Consider the following 16,816-nt stretch of genomic DNA (forward strand, 5'->3'; position numbering starts at 1 on the left):
TTGGAGGAATTCAGTTCCTTGTAGTTGCCTTGATACTTGGCCTTCTCCATCTTCTCACCTGCAATGGCACATCAAATCCTTCTGATGCTTTGAATCTATTTCACTGACTCTTCTGTCTTCCTCTTCTGCTTTTAAAGGCTCATACAGTTACATTGGGCCCATCTGGATAATCCAGGATAATCTCTGTATTTTAAGGCAACAGTAATTCGTAATCCTAACTACATATGCAAAGTCTCTTTGCCATGTTACCTGGCATGTTCACAGTCCCAGAATTGGAGAATGGAGTCTTCTTTGGGACCATAATTCTGTCTACAATATTTTAATACATACGGATCTTTTTCATTCTTTTAGTTGCTATGTGGTTTTTCATACTGTGAGCTCTGTAATTTATCCAGTTCCTACATGGTTATTAAACTTTTTTCCAATTTTAAAAATTATACATAATATAGTAATAAATATCCTTGAGGCATATTATGCACAAGTGAAAATATTTCCTTAAGATACATTCCAAGAAGTGGCTTCTATTAGACAATTAATATATTCATTTTACATTCTTTCATGGATGTGGCTAAATTTCAAGGCTTTACCAATCTACAATATTGCTAATAGTTGGAATCTTCCTCTTTAACAGCATGTGCATCTGACCAATCCTCATCATTACATTCTTTTCTCTATTCTTTGCTCTGTTTTTCGGTGATTTATATGTGTTTTTATGTGTTTTTCTCTTGGTATGTAGGAGCTCTCTATATATTCAAATATTAATCTTGATCATATATGTATAATCTTATATATATCTTTATGTATAATCCATATCATATAGACAGATGGATAGTAGAGTAAATGTTTTCTCCTAGTTTTGCTTTGTTTATGTTGTCTTGCATAATTTTATCGTAGGGGATCAAATTTGTAAGGTTTTTTTTCATCAGTTCTAAGATTTTATATTTTTTATATCTTTCTTAGGAAGTCCTATCATGTTTTCTCTCCCTCTCTTTCTTTCTTTCTCTATATATACTTAAAATCTCATGTAATTACTCTTAAAATACTTTTGCGGTCATTTTGTTTTGTTCTTGTCCTTTTCTTAGTTTAATAGCTCTTTAACCCACACTTACTATTGATCCGTCTTTGTTAGTTTAATCCACATTTGTTTGATAGCTCTTACATGGAAATATTATTATTGTTTGTTATTTTAGTGAACTTGTGTGTGCATTTATATTTTTAGTTCTCTGGTGGTTCCTTTTATAACTTTAAACAATATCGTTCAACCTCTATTTTGTATTTTATTAAACTTAGGCACTATATATTTTCTCTCCATTGGGAAAAATAAGGAAATTAATATACATTCACTTCCTTCCATTGACGTCCACCTTCAAATTCTCTCTTGTCATATCTCTGTTTTATACCGGTAAGGTTTACATCATTTATAATCTGCATCTTACTTGTTTGGGTTCTACCTTTAAATGGACTTGATGCCCATTACCAGCCCTTTACCACAGTTTTTTCTCTTTATTTCTGAATTGGCTGGATTTATTCAAGTAGCTGAGGGTTTTTTGTTTATTTGTTTTGCTTTGAGTTTGTTTGTTTTTTCTGTTCCCAGAAGGGTATAGCAACAATATATTCCCCAAGTTCTTTCATGACTTTTATGGTCACTTTAAATTTGCAGGACATTTTGTAACATTTGTGGGACACTTGGTCCTAACCTCAGCAGTCTGTACCCATTCGTCTGTAATCTCCTGGCACTGAAAGCTGTCTTGCAGAAATCTGACATCAACTTGATACTTCCCTTCTTAGAGATGATCTGCTTTTTTCTGCTTAGAGGTCTATGAATCCCTTCTTTATCCTTGAAGTTCAATTACTTAAGCAGGTACGTGTCAGTTTTCACAGCTCTTTTCCTATTCGGAAAGCAGCAATAGCATTTCCCCCATTTTACAGTTGTGCACAAACAAGCTTTGAGAGGCTGTTCAAACAGTGGAACCAAAGCTGTTAAAACTCCCAGTCTAGGCTTGACCACATTGCCAAGCATCTGTGCAAGTCTTCCTTATTGGCCTTTGGGATTCTGGGTCTTTTAAGTTTCAATCTGTACAGAAGTCCATTAAGTTAAGCAGTCTTGTAGGCTTTTGATAATTTTCTGTGCTTTTCTCTTCCTGAGAGATGTAAATTTAGAATTTTAACAAATCTACTTTCTTCCCTGCACTCTCATGGCGTTTCTACCACTGTAATACAGCACTAACCACACTGTATTATGGTTAGCTGTACATGGTCCTGTCTCCTGGAATAGGCAGGAATAATGACTTATCTATCTGTGTCTGTCATCCTTTTCCTCTGCCCTTTACCACCTTTCCCCACACCCCACATATGCCTTTGTATTCATGGCACAAACAGGTACAATATATATTCATTGACTTGAATCCAGTTATTTACAAAAACTTGTTTAGGATACCAGCATTTTGAGTGCAGGGAATATTTTAGAACTGGCCTCGTATCCTTCATTTTTACTTTTTATTTTTTTCTTATTGATTCATAGATATTTATTTGCCCATAAAACACTTATGAAAAGCAACTTTGCCAGTAGCACTTATTGTAAAACAAAAATAACTTCAAGATCATCTGATTTTTAAAAGATAATAGGACTTCAAACACATTTAATAATTCAAGACACTTAAATCACATTACTTTCAAAAATGATAATGCTAACCCAACTCTACAGGAGAGCACATTTCATGGAATATAATGTCTTTTAGAATCTAAATAAATATACATAGCATATTTATCTGTGTTTTGGAAAAGATATCTAATTTTGTAGCACTTCACATGATGATAGATATAGAGGAAAATCCATGTTGAAAAACATAATTTCTCACACATACACTTTGCATTCTACTCTTGGATTCTACTTCTCAAAATTTAACCTTAAAATACTTAGATTTCTATGAATAATATGTTGAATGTGCCATAGGTTCTGACTATCTGTGTGATTTATTCTTTGAAATGTTCCGTTGAATGTTGGAACCTATCTAGAATCCCAGTATCTAACTTTTAAATTACCATCCTGACTTTTGCCTGTGAAATTATTGTTACAGAAGCTTAGCCACACTCAAGTCTTAATGGCTCTTGATCCTGCAGAATTCCAGAAATGCCATCTTATTGTTAGTGGAATTTCACTGAGGAAGAGCCTTGTTAACACTGATTCACATTGATCATACCTTCTATTTATATATAATGGGCCATTTAGTGAAGGAACTAAATGCTTATGCTCTACTCTGCTAGAAAACTGAAAGAAGAAAGAATCTTGAGAGGAATATACAGTTGAACACATGTGACTAAGACCTAATAATAACTATCTCAATAGTAATAGTACCAGCCATCACTACCATGTGTTATCAAGCACTTATTGTGGACCAAGCTTTTGCTAAAATCTTTATGTAAATTATTTCACTTAATCTTCAAAGGCTATCAGTCTCTTTACATTAATTTCACAGATAAGGAAACTGAGATTCAGAAAGGTTAGGTAACTTTTTTAAGATCACATAGCTGGTTTGTGGCAGAATCAAGATTAGAACACAAAATAAAACTTGACTTCAGAGTTTATGCTCTTAATCCCTCTGCCATCTGCCTTCTTCTACCATATTATGTTATAGACGATGTTGGGCCCAAAGCCAGAGACACAGATGAGCAGACAGAGAGGCCTAAGCACGGAAGGAGTTCAAGGGCTAACACTCAAATGTGACAAGTGAGATACATCTCTTTTAAAGATCACATAGCGGGGGGTGGGGGGGAGTCACACCTTTTTAAAAGACACAGGTGCATTGCAGCAGGTGTGCCTGTTTATGTTTGCCTTTGCTTTCTTACTCTTGGATTCAGTTCTTGAAAACTGCTTATTTGAGATAATGAGAGAGAAGCACTTTACATGCTTAATTAAAAAATTAAGTCTGTCTCAAACAAATTAGGAATATGTACAAATGCATATTTCAATCTTTTTTGGACAAGAGTAGGTGGGAATAATGATAGCTCCACAGATGTACCTCTTCCACGTGCAATCAGCTCTGTCACTTTGTCTATATCCAGAATGATGGTAGTTGAACATCCCTTGATGTGAGTCAATAGTAAGAAATTGGAGAGGAGACTTAAATTCGTCGTAGCCAAATTCAGTGTCCATGTAATTATTGTATTTCTTCACAAGTAGTTGCCCTTTAACACAAGTTTTAGGGGGTCATAAATATTAGTGCAGCACTCATGGGCTGATTAATCAGACTGGTCTTACCAGGCATGCTGATGATGAGGCTGACTCTCAAATAGCAGTGCCCTATGTTTTCAAAATGAAAGCATCTACCTGCTCCTCCTTTGACATTTTGTAGATAATCCTTGTTTTCCTCAAAGTTAAGTCAAACAATAGACTAAGAGAGCTCAGCTTGGCTGAATTCAGAACTTTCTTCATTCATTCATCCAACTTTTCTTAAATATCGGGAATGATGGGTAGGCTAAAAGGAATTAGCATGGTTTGTTATGACAATATAACCAACACAGTACAAATATGATTCTTTTTCCATTGTAGAGTTTATTAAATAGCTTATTATATTTGCATATGATTAAAATCTTATTCTCCATGAGTACCAGAAACCACATTTATATTCACATGGAATTTTCATGGAATGGAAATTGAGATGCATTGATTTGATTTTGGTTTTGAGATGCAGTGTATTGATACACCCTGAGAAAACCATAATTCAAAGAGTCATGTACCACAATGTTCATTGCAGCTCTATTCACAATAGCCAGGATATGGAAGCAACCTAAGTGTCCATCAACAGATGAATGGATAAAGAAGATGTGGCACATATATACAATGGAATATTACTCAGCCATAAAAAGAAACAAAATTGAGTTATTTGTAGTGAGGTGGATGGACCTAGAGTCTGTCATACAGAGCCAAGTAAGTCAGAAAGAGAAAAACAAATACCGTATGCTAGCACATATATATGGAATCTAAAAAAAAAAAGTTCTGGAGATGCATTGATTTGATTTTGGTTTTGATATTAGATTTCTACCTTAATATCACTTCAGGAATTTTAACACTGAGCCTCATCATGTGAATTCTAAAGAAATGTCATTTAACAATTAAAAACGTTAAATAAATACAATGTCATTTAACCTGAATTGACAATACCAGCAATTTAAAGAATGTGGTGTTTAATGGAATGATAAAACTTTTTGTATTTGTAAACCCTGAATTACTGAAATTACCAAAAAAAATCTTATATTCATATATGAAGTACTTGAAAATCCATAACAAATTACTTTTATGTATTCTAATTTAGAGTAAAAAGAAGAAATAAGAATTAGAGCAGAAATCAATGAAATTGAAAAGAGGAAATCAGTAGAAAAAAAAAATCAATGAGACCAAAAACTGGTTCTTTGAAAAGAGTAATGAAATCAATAGCCTCTAGCCAGGATAACTAAAAAAAATAATAAGAGACTGGGGACACAAATTACTAATATCAGAAATGAAAGTCGGGACATCACCACAGAGCCATCAACATTAAAAGGATACTAAAAAATACTATGCCAGCAAAGTTGATAACCTAGATGAAAAGGACCAATTCCTTGAAAGACACAATTTGCCAAAACTCAAGCAAGAAGTAAACAATCTGAATGGACCCATATCTATTAAAGAAATTGGATAAATAATTAGTAACCTTCCAAAAGAGAAAGCACCATGCCCATTTGGGCTCACTGGTAAATTCTACCTAACATTTAAGGAAGAAATTTTTACCAATTCTCTACAATATCTTTCAGAGGATAGAATCAAAGAAAATACTTCCTAACTCATTCTATGAGGCCCACATTACCCTAACACCAAAACCAGACAGACACTACAAGAAAAGAAAACTGCAAACCAATGCCTCTTAGGAATGTAGATGCAAAAATCCTCAACAAAATATTAGCAAATTAAATCTAACAATGTATAAAAAGAATTATACACCAAGAAAAAGTGGGATTTATTCTAGGTATGCAAGCCTGATTCAACATTTGAAAATCAATTAATGTACTCCATTACATCAACAGGCTAAATCATATTAACAGGTGCAGAAAAAAAATTTGACAAAATCCAATACCCATTCTTGATAAAAACTCCCCGAAAACTAGGAATAGAAGGGAAGTTCTTCAACTTGATAAAGGATATCTACAGAAAACTCACAGATAACATCATGCTTAATGGTGAGAAACTCAAAGCTTTCCCTCTAAGATTAGGGACAAGTCAAAGATGTCCTGACTCACCATTGCACTGAAAGTTCTAGCTAATGCAATAAGACAAGAAGTGGAAATAAAACATGTAGGTTGGAAAGCAAGGAAGAAACCATCTTTGTTCATAGATGACATGATTGTCTATTTAGAAAATCTAAAAGAATCAACAAAACTTGAAGTACTTTTTTAAAAAAGATTTTATTTTTTAGAGCAGGTTTAGGTTCACAGCAAAACTGAGGTGAAAGTACAGAGAATTCCCATATGCTCCCTACCCCCACAGATGCACAGCCTCCCCGTTATCAACATCCCCCACCAGAATCGTACATTTGTTACAACTGATGAACCTAAATTGACACATCATAATCACTCAAAGTCTGTAGTTTACATTGCAGTTCACTCTCAGTGTTCTACATTCTATAGGTTTAGGCAAATGTATAATGACACATATCCATTATTATAGCACCATACAGAGAATCTTCACTGCCCTAAACCCTCTGTGCTCCACCTGTTACTCCCTTTGTACCCATGGATTGAATCTAAGGAAAATAGTATAGGTAAAATGATACTTCCACCACTAGTAAATAGACCATTCTTAGAAATATGTACTTAATAGACTTTTATGATGTACACATATATAAATAGAAAAATGAATTTCCAACCTGTTGCAAGCACCCATGTTGCCCCACTCTGACTTTGTACACCAGGAGACTTGTACCAAAATCAGAAACAAGAATTAGAGTCTGACTGTTCTTCCTGACCTCTTCACCTATCAACTACTCTAAACTGACACCACAGGTTTCCCTACCCAGTGACATTCATAATTATCCTCTCTGTAAAACATCCTACTCTCTTTCCCCATGACATTGCCACTCCAGCAAGCATTTTCCAGCAAAGCTTTGCTTTATCCAGACACTTCAAGCCACACCCATAATCTAAATAATGGTGCTCACGTAGGAACCTTACTGCAGGGACAGCAGCGGGCCCAGTCCTCTTCAGGCTCACTACTGGAGTCCAGTGCGGCTCTTTCATTTACAAACGGAGGCCTTTTGGCTTGGTCACTCTTTGCTAATGAGTTATTAAGGCTGGACAACTCAGTTCCATTTTATTACAATGCCCCATACAATTTATGAATGTTTTAGACATGAAGAAAACTGAAGAGAAAACTAACAGGTGAATTTTCAAGTGTCTTTCCCCAAACTCCCCTGACGTTTATGTTGTATTGAATATTCAGATCAACTTCAAAGGATGTGAAGAAATTAATTCAGCCATAACTATCAACTTAATGCTACTACAGAAGAAGAAAAATAATGTAATTATTCAAAATGTCATTTTGTAGATGAAACCCTTTTTCCTGATTTTTTTTTTTTTTTTTGTCTGCGTTGCGTTGCTGCTCATGAGCTTTCTTTAGTTGCATGGAGCGGGGGCTACTCTTCGTTGTGGTGCGCAGGTTTCTCATTGCGGTGGCGTCCCTTGTTGCAGAGCATGGGCTCTGGGTGCACGGGCTTCAGTAGTTGTGGCTCGCGGGTTCTAGAGCTCAGGCTCAGTAGTTGTGGCGCACGGGCTTCGTTGCTCCGCGGCATGTGGGATCTTCCCAGACCAGGGCTCAAACCCGTGTCCCCTGCATTGGCAGGCAGATTCTTAACCACTGTGCCACCAGGGAAGCCCCTTTTTGCATGCTCTTACAGTTAAAATATTCTTATTGGATTTTGGCTTTTCTCAAAGTGATGCTGCAAATCTCATCTATCTAACTGATACTCACTGAGCACCTCTGAGGTGACTTAAGTATTATTATCCAGTAAGTATGGTATATGTTTCACAAACATATAAACGCTGAGCCTTACTTCAGCTAAATGTATCGGAGCAATGTTGCTGTGGAATCACTACAGTGTAAGCACAAGAATTTAAACTTCTGACATTAATAATGGCAAATGAATAAAAGGTGCAGATTACCATCATTCTTGAATATGTAACTACAAGTTAGTGACTAAAAAGTAGAATAACATACATGTCTATAGGAAAATGTATTTATTGATCATTCAAAAGTATTTATTGAGTGCATGTTTAGTGAAGGCATTGTAGAGGAAACTCGGTACCTGAGGAACCAGGGAAAAATTTCCTTGTCTTCATGGAGTTTTCAGTCTAGTGAGGGAGACATCCTTAACATAAAGCTTGCAAAGAAACAGATATGCTATAAAGAAAAATAGGAAGCATCAATGAGAGGACATATGAGTGTGCATATAAGAGAACATGTTAATTTGGAAGAGCAGGTACAACCTCCCTGAGGATTGACATTATAGTCGAGTACTGAGGGTGAGGAGGGCTGGCCTAGTCTGGTGATATTTCTATGATGAAAGAGGGAATAGCAGGAGAGAGGTGGGAAAAAGGCAGTACTGATGGGGCAATGCCTCTGAGTAGGGAGGGGCCATGGGATAGGATCCAAAGCTGCATCCAGGGATAGCTCCTGAAGAACCACCAAAGCTCCAGGAGAATGGAGCACAAGCAAAACAACAGGCTTTGAAATGCAGCTCTTTATCAGTGACAGATACTGTATATCACAGAAATTCTTTGTTTTACAATTGGGAAAAACATAGTAAGAATGTTTCAAATCCTAACTGACACAAACTTTGTTCCTTTTCTAACTTCTAAGCATTCTTACCATAAACTATGAACATATATATAGCAATTTCAGTCTTCGTTTTACTTAGACCTGTTTCGAAGGGGAAGACTAATATATAACACATCCTATCTCTCTGTACTTTATATTGCATCTTCTTGGGAAGAGAAGTTGTGGCAAATTAAATGAAAATGCATACAAAATAAAGCTATTAAAGTGGAAAAAAGAATTTTTAAAAAAGCAGGGAGAGGGAGAAGTAAATAATCCAAATTAGGCTAGTTATTGTAATTGAAACCTTTTTCTCACTGAGTTTTTTGGCAGCCAAAACAAAAGAAGAAAATGTGATGAAATAAAAAGCAAGTATTTTCTGATGAAAGTATCCTTTGATACTTCAGAAAAGAGCAAGTTTTCCAAATCTCAAAGGATTTCTAAATGTAATTTATTCTGTAAGAGATGTGAAACAACAATGGTAGAGTCCTAATAACTACTGTTTATGAAGTAGAATATCTACTACGTGCTAAGGGCTTCCATGCCCCATCTCCGATTCTCACTACAGCCTGCAAAGTGGACCTTGCAGATGAGAAAACTGAGATTTAGAGGGTGGGCAAATTGTTTAAGGTCGCACAGGTAATAAATGGTATACTTGGGGTAAATTGCCCCAAAGCAGCTCTCATAATGTTTTTCCTTAATAACCATTTCAAAAACAATACCACAAAACCTTATTATGCTTTATTTCTTATATTAACCTTTGATCAAAACCAAGAGCATAATACTGAAACAGAACTCGGCAAAGATATGCCTTTGGCACCAAAACGTTAAATTTATTATTATAAAATCCTTAAAAAGTATTTGTTTCCTATCTTGATTAGTCTGCAGATAGAATTCTACTTGTCATTTAATGCTTTTTTTTCCTAAAAAGAGAATGCACTTTGCAAAAATTGAGCCAGTAAATTAGTTGTGCTTCTCTGCCTCTGACGCTTTCTTTTCCTCCTCCTTCTCCTTCTTTTTATTCCACAAAGTTTTAATTAAATTCATACACACCTGGTTGTTTGCTCTTCCAATTTCCTTATTAAAGGTTACCATTAGTCAAGATAACCTTTAGTAATTAGCTGCTACAATTGTTGTCAGATTTATTATTTATTATTTATTATTTATTATTTCTCCCTATTAAATTGTTGGATTCATATAGAAGATTTTATAGATCTTTTCCCAAACTGATGTTTAGGTTTTCAACCTGTTTCCTTGCTTGTCCTCAATTTACTTTAATTAAGATTACTTTTAACACTTGGTTTATTCTAGAATATCCAATAATCTCATTTCTTAGTATTTCTAATCCTTTTGTCTACTTATGTTGAATCCCCATAATCTGTAGCTAAAATGACAATACTTTGATAAGGTCTATTTCTCTGTGATCAGATATTCCTTAATCAGTTCTATATCATTCATATGATATAAAATGTCTTTACACATTTTCCTATGAGTACCCAATTTTGAGGAGCATTTTTTCCCTTAATATCGTTTTCTTCTTCACTTCTCCATGTGCAGTGATCTCAACGTGTCAAAATAAGATTAGCATTTGATGAGATTATGTATTTTATTTAAAACCTATTTTGAAAATAAGGGGAAGTGTGCCTATTATTCAGCTCTTAAAAACTACTCTTTTTATGTCTTCAGATGCTGTAAGACAAGTTTTCAAAGTATATTTTAGGGATTCCTGGAGGGTCCCTGAGACCCCTTTCAGGGTCTGTGAGGTCAAAACTATTTCATCATAATATGAAAGCATTTCTCCTTACTTATCAAAGTACCGTGGAATTTTCCAGAGTCTACATGATATGTGATTTCACAATAGAGAATGCAGCAGATATGAGAATCCAGCTGTTTTCCATTAAACCAGACATTAAAGAAATTTGTAAAACTTTAAAACAATGGCATAGTACTCTCTAATTTTTTGTCTTAGAAAATAGTTATTTATGTTTTAAAATGTATATGTTAACATCATGAGTTTATTGTTTTATTTCTAAATAAATTAATAAGTGATTTCTAAATTTCTCAGTGTTAACTACTTACACAGTAACTAAATGTTAGGCATAACTCACATAAACAAGAGCTCTTTGAGGTTCTTAATATATTTTTTTTAACTTTCTAGAAGTCCTGAGACCAAAAAGTTTGAGAATTGGTGCTCTAGAAGTGTTGCTGCTTCTAATGATTGTATCTCCTTGAGGAAGACAAAAAATCATATACTCCATGTTTTCCTTCTTCCTGGCTTCCTGACTTGAGATAACGTACAAGTCAAAAATACTAACTATTGATGAAAGGCAATCAGTGGGTCTAAGCAAAAATAAAATTGCCATTTTGTCAATAAAATACACTTAAATGCCTCCTCCCATATGTGCACATGATTATATTATGACTTTTAATAATCTGTTATTTTCTCTGAAACTTTTCTTCTGTTATCTGGTCTAGTTCTCCTTTATGGAGTGCCAAATGGTGTTTTGTTTTTGTTTGTTTTGTCTTGCTTTCTTTAGATTTGGACTTAGAACACATGACCACCATTTCTGTTTAAGAAAGCCAGAACAACATTTAATGAGAATCTTTAGATAATTAGTACTTGCTAAACCAACACTTGTCAGTCATCTCATTTGCTGTTGTTATTGTGTTGCTATTTTCAGTGTCATTTTCTTCCCAAAGCAGTGGAGCTTCTAAATTGGGTTAGATTAGGGAGGAAAATCAATATTTTCTATTGATCCCTAACTATGCAATTCTTAGGTATGCTCCAAAGCTATTATATGAGATACTCACATCTTTGCCTTTCAAACGCTGCATATACGAGATATAGTATCTTCCTCCTTAGGGATATGGTGTTTTTTTCCACGGTATCATTCGAGGCTGTGTGGGGTCCTCTGTCATTCTCTCGTATCTCCTCCCACTCTCTTATTACCTTCCCTCTCTTCCATTATTCTCCCCTCTTCTCCTTCGTTTTTATTTTCCTCTCATCCCCACCCTACAAAATCAAGAAATAAGTAGTTCTTGAGCACCTGCTTGGGAATCATGACATGGGCAAAGGTATGGACTCTGCTGCCAGATGCCCAGGTCTGAATCTTGACACCACAATCTCTAGTTGTGACATTGTACAGATCTCTTAGCCTCTCTATGCCTCAATTTTCTCACTTCTAGAACAAGAATTATATGATTTACATCACAGAGCTGCTGCTAAGATTAAATAAACTAAGAGATCTAAGGTGTTTATAATAGTGCTTGGAATATAGTAAGTGCTTAGGACATGAATGGTATTATTATCTACCTGATAATGATCTAGTATAAAGAGGGAGCTAGACCTGGTAAGACATGAACAAAAGCAACTTTATGTTTTTCTCACTGTTGTCCTGACGCATTAACACTGTGAATCCATTCTTCTCCTCAATGAATAAAATTTCAGGCCATGCCCATAGTTTTTCTTGTCCCTCTTGGGTAAGGAAAAGACCAAAATTTTATTTTTTACTTTTTTTATTAAAGTATAGTTGATTTACAATGTTGTGTTTCTGCTGTCCAGCAAAGTGATTCAGTTATACATATATACATTCTTTTTTATATTCTTTTCCATTATTGTTTATCTCAGGATATTGAATATAGTTCCCTGCGCTATACAGTAGGATCTTGTTGTTTATCCATTCTATATGTAATAGTTTGCATTTGCTAACCCCAAATTCCCAGTCCATTTCTCCCCGACCCCTGCCTTGGCAACTACAAATCTGTTCTCTATGTCTGTGAGTCTGTTCCTGTTTCACAGATAAGTTCACTTGTGTCATATTTTAGATTCTACATATAAGTGATATCATATGGTATTTGTATTTCTCTTTCTGAATTACTTCACTTAGTATGATAATCTCTAGTAGGATCCATGTTGCTGCAAATGGCATTATTTCGTTCTTTTTTATGGCTGAGTAGTATTCCATTGTATATATGTACCATATCTTCTTTATCCATTCCTCTGTCGATGGACCTTTAGGCTGTCTCCATGCCTTGGCTATTGTGAATAGTACTGCTATGAACATAGGGGTACATGTATCTTTTTGATTATAGTTTTGTCCAGATATATGCCCAGGAATAGATTGCGGATCATATGGTAATTCTATTTTTAGTTTTTTGAGGAACCTTCATACTGTTTTCCATAGAGGCTGTACCAACTTAACATTCCCACCAACAGTGTAGGAGGGTTCCCTTCTCTCCACACTCTCTCCAGCATTTGTTATTTGTAGACTTTTTAATGATGGCCATTCTGACTGGTGTGAGGTGGCACCTCATTGTAGTTTTGATTTGCATTTCTCTAATAATTAGCAATGTTGAGCATCTTTTCATGACAAGACCAAAATTTAAGACTCATCCAGTTTTAAACTTCTTCCCTTCCCCACCTTGGGATCTATAATTTATAAACATAGGGGGTAGGAATTCTTGTTAGTTTCTTCTTTTTTTCTTGCTCTTTTTCAACAAGCTAGATGCTGATTGTGGTCCTTCCAGGGTTGGGATGTGAAGGCGATGATGAAGAGTGAGTGGGTTAGGAGATGGAGGGTTAAGACTTGGTCTTACCAGACAGGAACAGTTCTGTGCTGGCACCAGTGATCTATGGGTGTGGCAGGTTACAAATGCCTGTTGTTCTTTCCCTATGAGACACCATTGATAGCTCTACAGAGACTCATTGCAGGACAGTTCTCTCACTCCAGGTGATCTGAGTGGCCCTTCAGCTGCCTACTCTCACCTCCCTCATGTTCTGCTTGCTGTGATGCTGAGATGAGGTGGCATCATCCCAGCAGGAAACACTCCAGCAAAGGGACCTCTTCTGGGAGACTAGTGTCTGATTCCCTTCTGCACAGTCCATACTGGGCCCATGAGAAATGTGCTTCTTTGTCCACCTATTATTTGAGGGCAGCTGAGTCTCACTGAGACCCTCTCTCCTCAATCACCTGCTCCAACCATTTTCCAGTTTTTCATGAGTGAGCCACGTATCAGTCCCTATTTCCCCAAATCACTAAGTGACACATGTCAAGTGACCTTGAAGCTGTTTATCCCCTCTTACTTGGCTTGAATAGAAAGAAAGAAGGACTTCCTCCCTTCCCCTATGAGATTGGAAAGGAGAAAAACTACAGCACCCTGGCAACTTTTTCTCTTAACCCAACAGAAAGATAGGCAAAGGATTTGAATGGGCATTTAATGAAAAGGAAAACCAGTAAAGGTATGAAAAGAAGCTAGACTATACCAGTAAACAGAGAAAGACAAATTAAACAAAACTTAAGGTATAATTTTTATACTCCAGCTCAGCAAAAGTTAAAAATATAAATTTTGTAAAGATATTAGGAAAACATATACACTTACAATGTTTATGTGAGTAAATACTGATGGAGTCTTTTAGGAAAGTGATTTTGCAGTATATATTAAAATTAAAAGTCTGTATACCTTTTAACCCCACCAGACCTGCTTCCAGGTATCTGTCCTAGAGAAACGCCAGCAAAAATACTCAAATATCCAAGTACTGATGGTTTATTAATGCTTTATTTGTAATTTTTAAAAACTTGAATGTCCATCAAAATGGGAATAGCAAAATAAAAAGTGGTGGACATCAAACAAAAACTGGATGCAAGGATTAAATAAAATAAGCTGTGGTGACATGTGGGAAAGATTTCAAAGACACGTTAAGTGAAAAAAAAGAGCAGTGTAGGGCTTCCCTGGTGGCGCAGTGGTTGAGAGTCTGCCTGCCGATGCAGGGGACATGGGTTCGTGCCCCGGTCCGGGAAGATCCCACATGCCGCGGAGCCGGCTCGCTGAGCCTATGCTCTGCAATGGGAGAGGCCACAACAGTGAGAGGCCCACGTAGTGCAAAAAAAAAAAAAAAAAAAAAAAAAGAGCAGTGTAAAAACTTTTATTAATGATACATTGATGTAATAAAATGGAAAAATCAGGGATATTTCTTTGTATACATATACTCATATTTGTAAATGCATAGAAAAAAGTTCAGACCATTTCAAACTGATGAATGATTGCTTTTGGAGAGGACCTGAGGCTTCCCCTGGAAGAGAAGCAGGGTCGGGTAGAACTTTTAACATTCACAATGAGAGTATGTTACATGTTTAATTACAGATGATTTACAAAATAATTTAAAATGTAATAAAATGAATGGAGTTGTTAGAGGTAATTTTTAAGATAATCTCAAGTATAATACTCTATACTGATAGCTGGATATACTAATCCTCAGAAGAGTCTATGAGAGCATTCATTGTCATTAAACAATATTTTTCATATTAAGGGTAGTTCTCTATAATAATTACTCACATCTAAATGCCTGTTCAAATGATAATTAAGAAATCTTTGCTATGGTTGTGAACTTCTAAGATGACACATACAATTATGCTTTTCAGATAATAAATCAGACAAATTTCAACACAGAGCACCTTGACTTTATTATAATAATAATTAGCCAAGGGCTTCCCTGGTGGCGCAGTGGTTGAGAGTCCGCCTGCCTATGCAGGGGACACGGGTTCATGCCCCGGTCCGGGAAGATCCCACATGCCGCGGAGCGGCTGGGCCCATGAGCCATGGCCGCTGAGCCTGCGCGTCCGGAGCCTGTGCTCCACAACGGGAGAGGCCACAACAGTGAGAGGCCCATGTACGCAAAAAATAATAATAATAATAATTAGCCAATTTGAACTGATATGGTAATATGCATATGAGAACTGCAACCAATATTCTCTGAGAAGTAAATATTTTATTTCTGGCAGTTGGTTCTATACAATTTAAATTGCATTTCACTTTTAGGAAAATATGTATAAGCTATTCTCAAATGACATATAGTTTAAAACATATTTTCCCTTATGGTGTTTATTTTTAAATCATAGTATGTGTGTTGTTGAATCACATAACTTAGTAAAAAATTATTATAATTCTGGAAAGATTAAATGTTGGAACCATAAATATAATTGTGTGAATGTTACTTAATTATTTTCCCTGTTTAGTACCTACATGAAAATGGGATTGTCCATCGTGATCTCAAACCAGAGAACCTTCTCTATGCAACTCCAGCCCCAGATGCACCACTCAAAATTGGTATGTTTCCTGATGTCTTATGATCCCTTTTCCCAAAGCAGAAGAAATTTATTCCACGGAATTTGTAAATATTGCTCTGTCCAGTTTTGCCTCCATTCAATTTCCTCAAATATTGGTGTCTATAAAGGAATAATGCATTGTTTTGGAAGTCTGTGCTCTTTCCTGGAATATTTACCTGAATTAGTGCATAGAAGGTGGTGCTTCATTGCTGGACACACAAAGGAATCACAGCTCTTGGAAATGACAGGGACTTCAGGAGGTGACCTTGTATTTTGTAGATAAGTTTATATAGTAGAAAATCACAGATTACATGACACTTCCTATTGCACAAGTTAGTTGGAGCTTAATTTTAGGTAATGAAGAACTTTGACACAAAATGCTTAGTACATATCAGTGAATTTGGGCTCTGAATCATTTGTTTATATGAACAGAGATAAATTGAGATCTGTATTTCCCAAAGTACACTCCACAGAACACTGGTCCTCAGTTGAGTGAACCATTCCCCGCTCCCTTTGGTGGGGGGAATGGTTTGTGGAGGTGCTAAGTTTGGTCAAGTAAGTTAAGAAATGCCAACTTACAGTTAAACAAGATTTTTATTTCTGCAGGACTTTTGAGAAAGTTAAAAATGCTAATGTGTAGAGTGACATCTAAATTAGTGTCTGTGAGGCTTTTTCCAAACCTTATTTGACTCTGGAAACCTTGGTTTGGTTTTTTTCTCCCAGTAAGCACTCTGAAGAACTACAAAGATGGTTTGGGAAGTTCTGATCTACCCAAAGAGATCATTAAATCATCATTTTAGAAAAACGTGTATTAAATTTTACTTTCCATGTCCCTTACAGAGCAAATCTTTGTTTGCAAAAATAATTATAA

The 16,816-nt window shown here is 35.8% G+C and overlaps 1 protein-coding gene across 8 annotated transcripts in view; it reads left to right on the forward strand.

The window, feature by feature from the left end:
• The window catches only part of CAMK4 (calcium/calmodulin dependent protein kinase IV), a 243,687-nt gene that overhangs the window by 174,638 nt on the left and 52,233 nt on the right, over positions 1 to 16,816 (forward strand). For all 8 annotated transcript variants that reach the window (XR_009563442.1, XR_009563441.1, XM_060296093.1 and 5 more), the window contains one exon: positions 15,856 to 15,946. Coding sequence is in view for 6 of the 8 variants with exons in the window: in XM_060296093.1 (XP_060152076.1) it covers positions 15,856 to 15,946 (91 nt within the window). In the remaining 2 variants the exon portion in view is untranslated. The remainder of the gene's footprint in view (positions 1 to 15,855; positions 15,947 to 16,816) is intronic.

Source organism: Globicephala melas, chromosome 3 (genome assembly GCF_963455315.2).
Source record: "Globicephala melas chromosome 3, mGloMel1.2, whole genome shotgun sequence".
Taxonomy (NCBI): Eukaryota; Metazoa; Chordata; class Mammalia; order Artiodactyla; family Delphinidae; genus Globicephala; species Globicephala melas.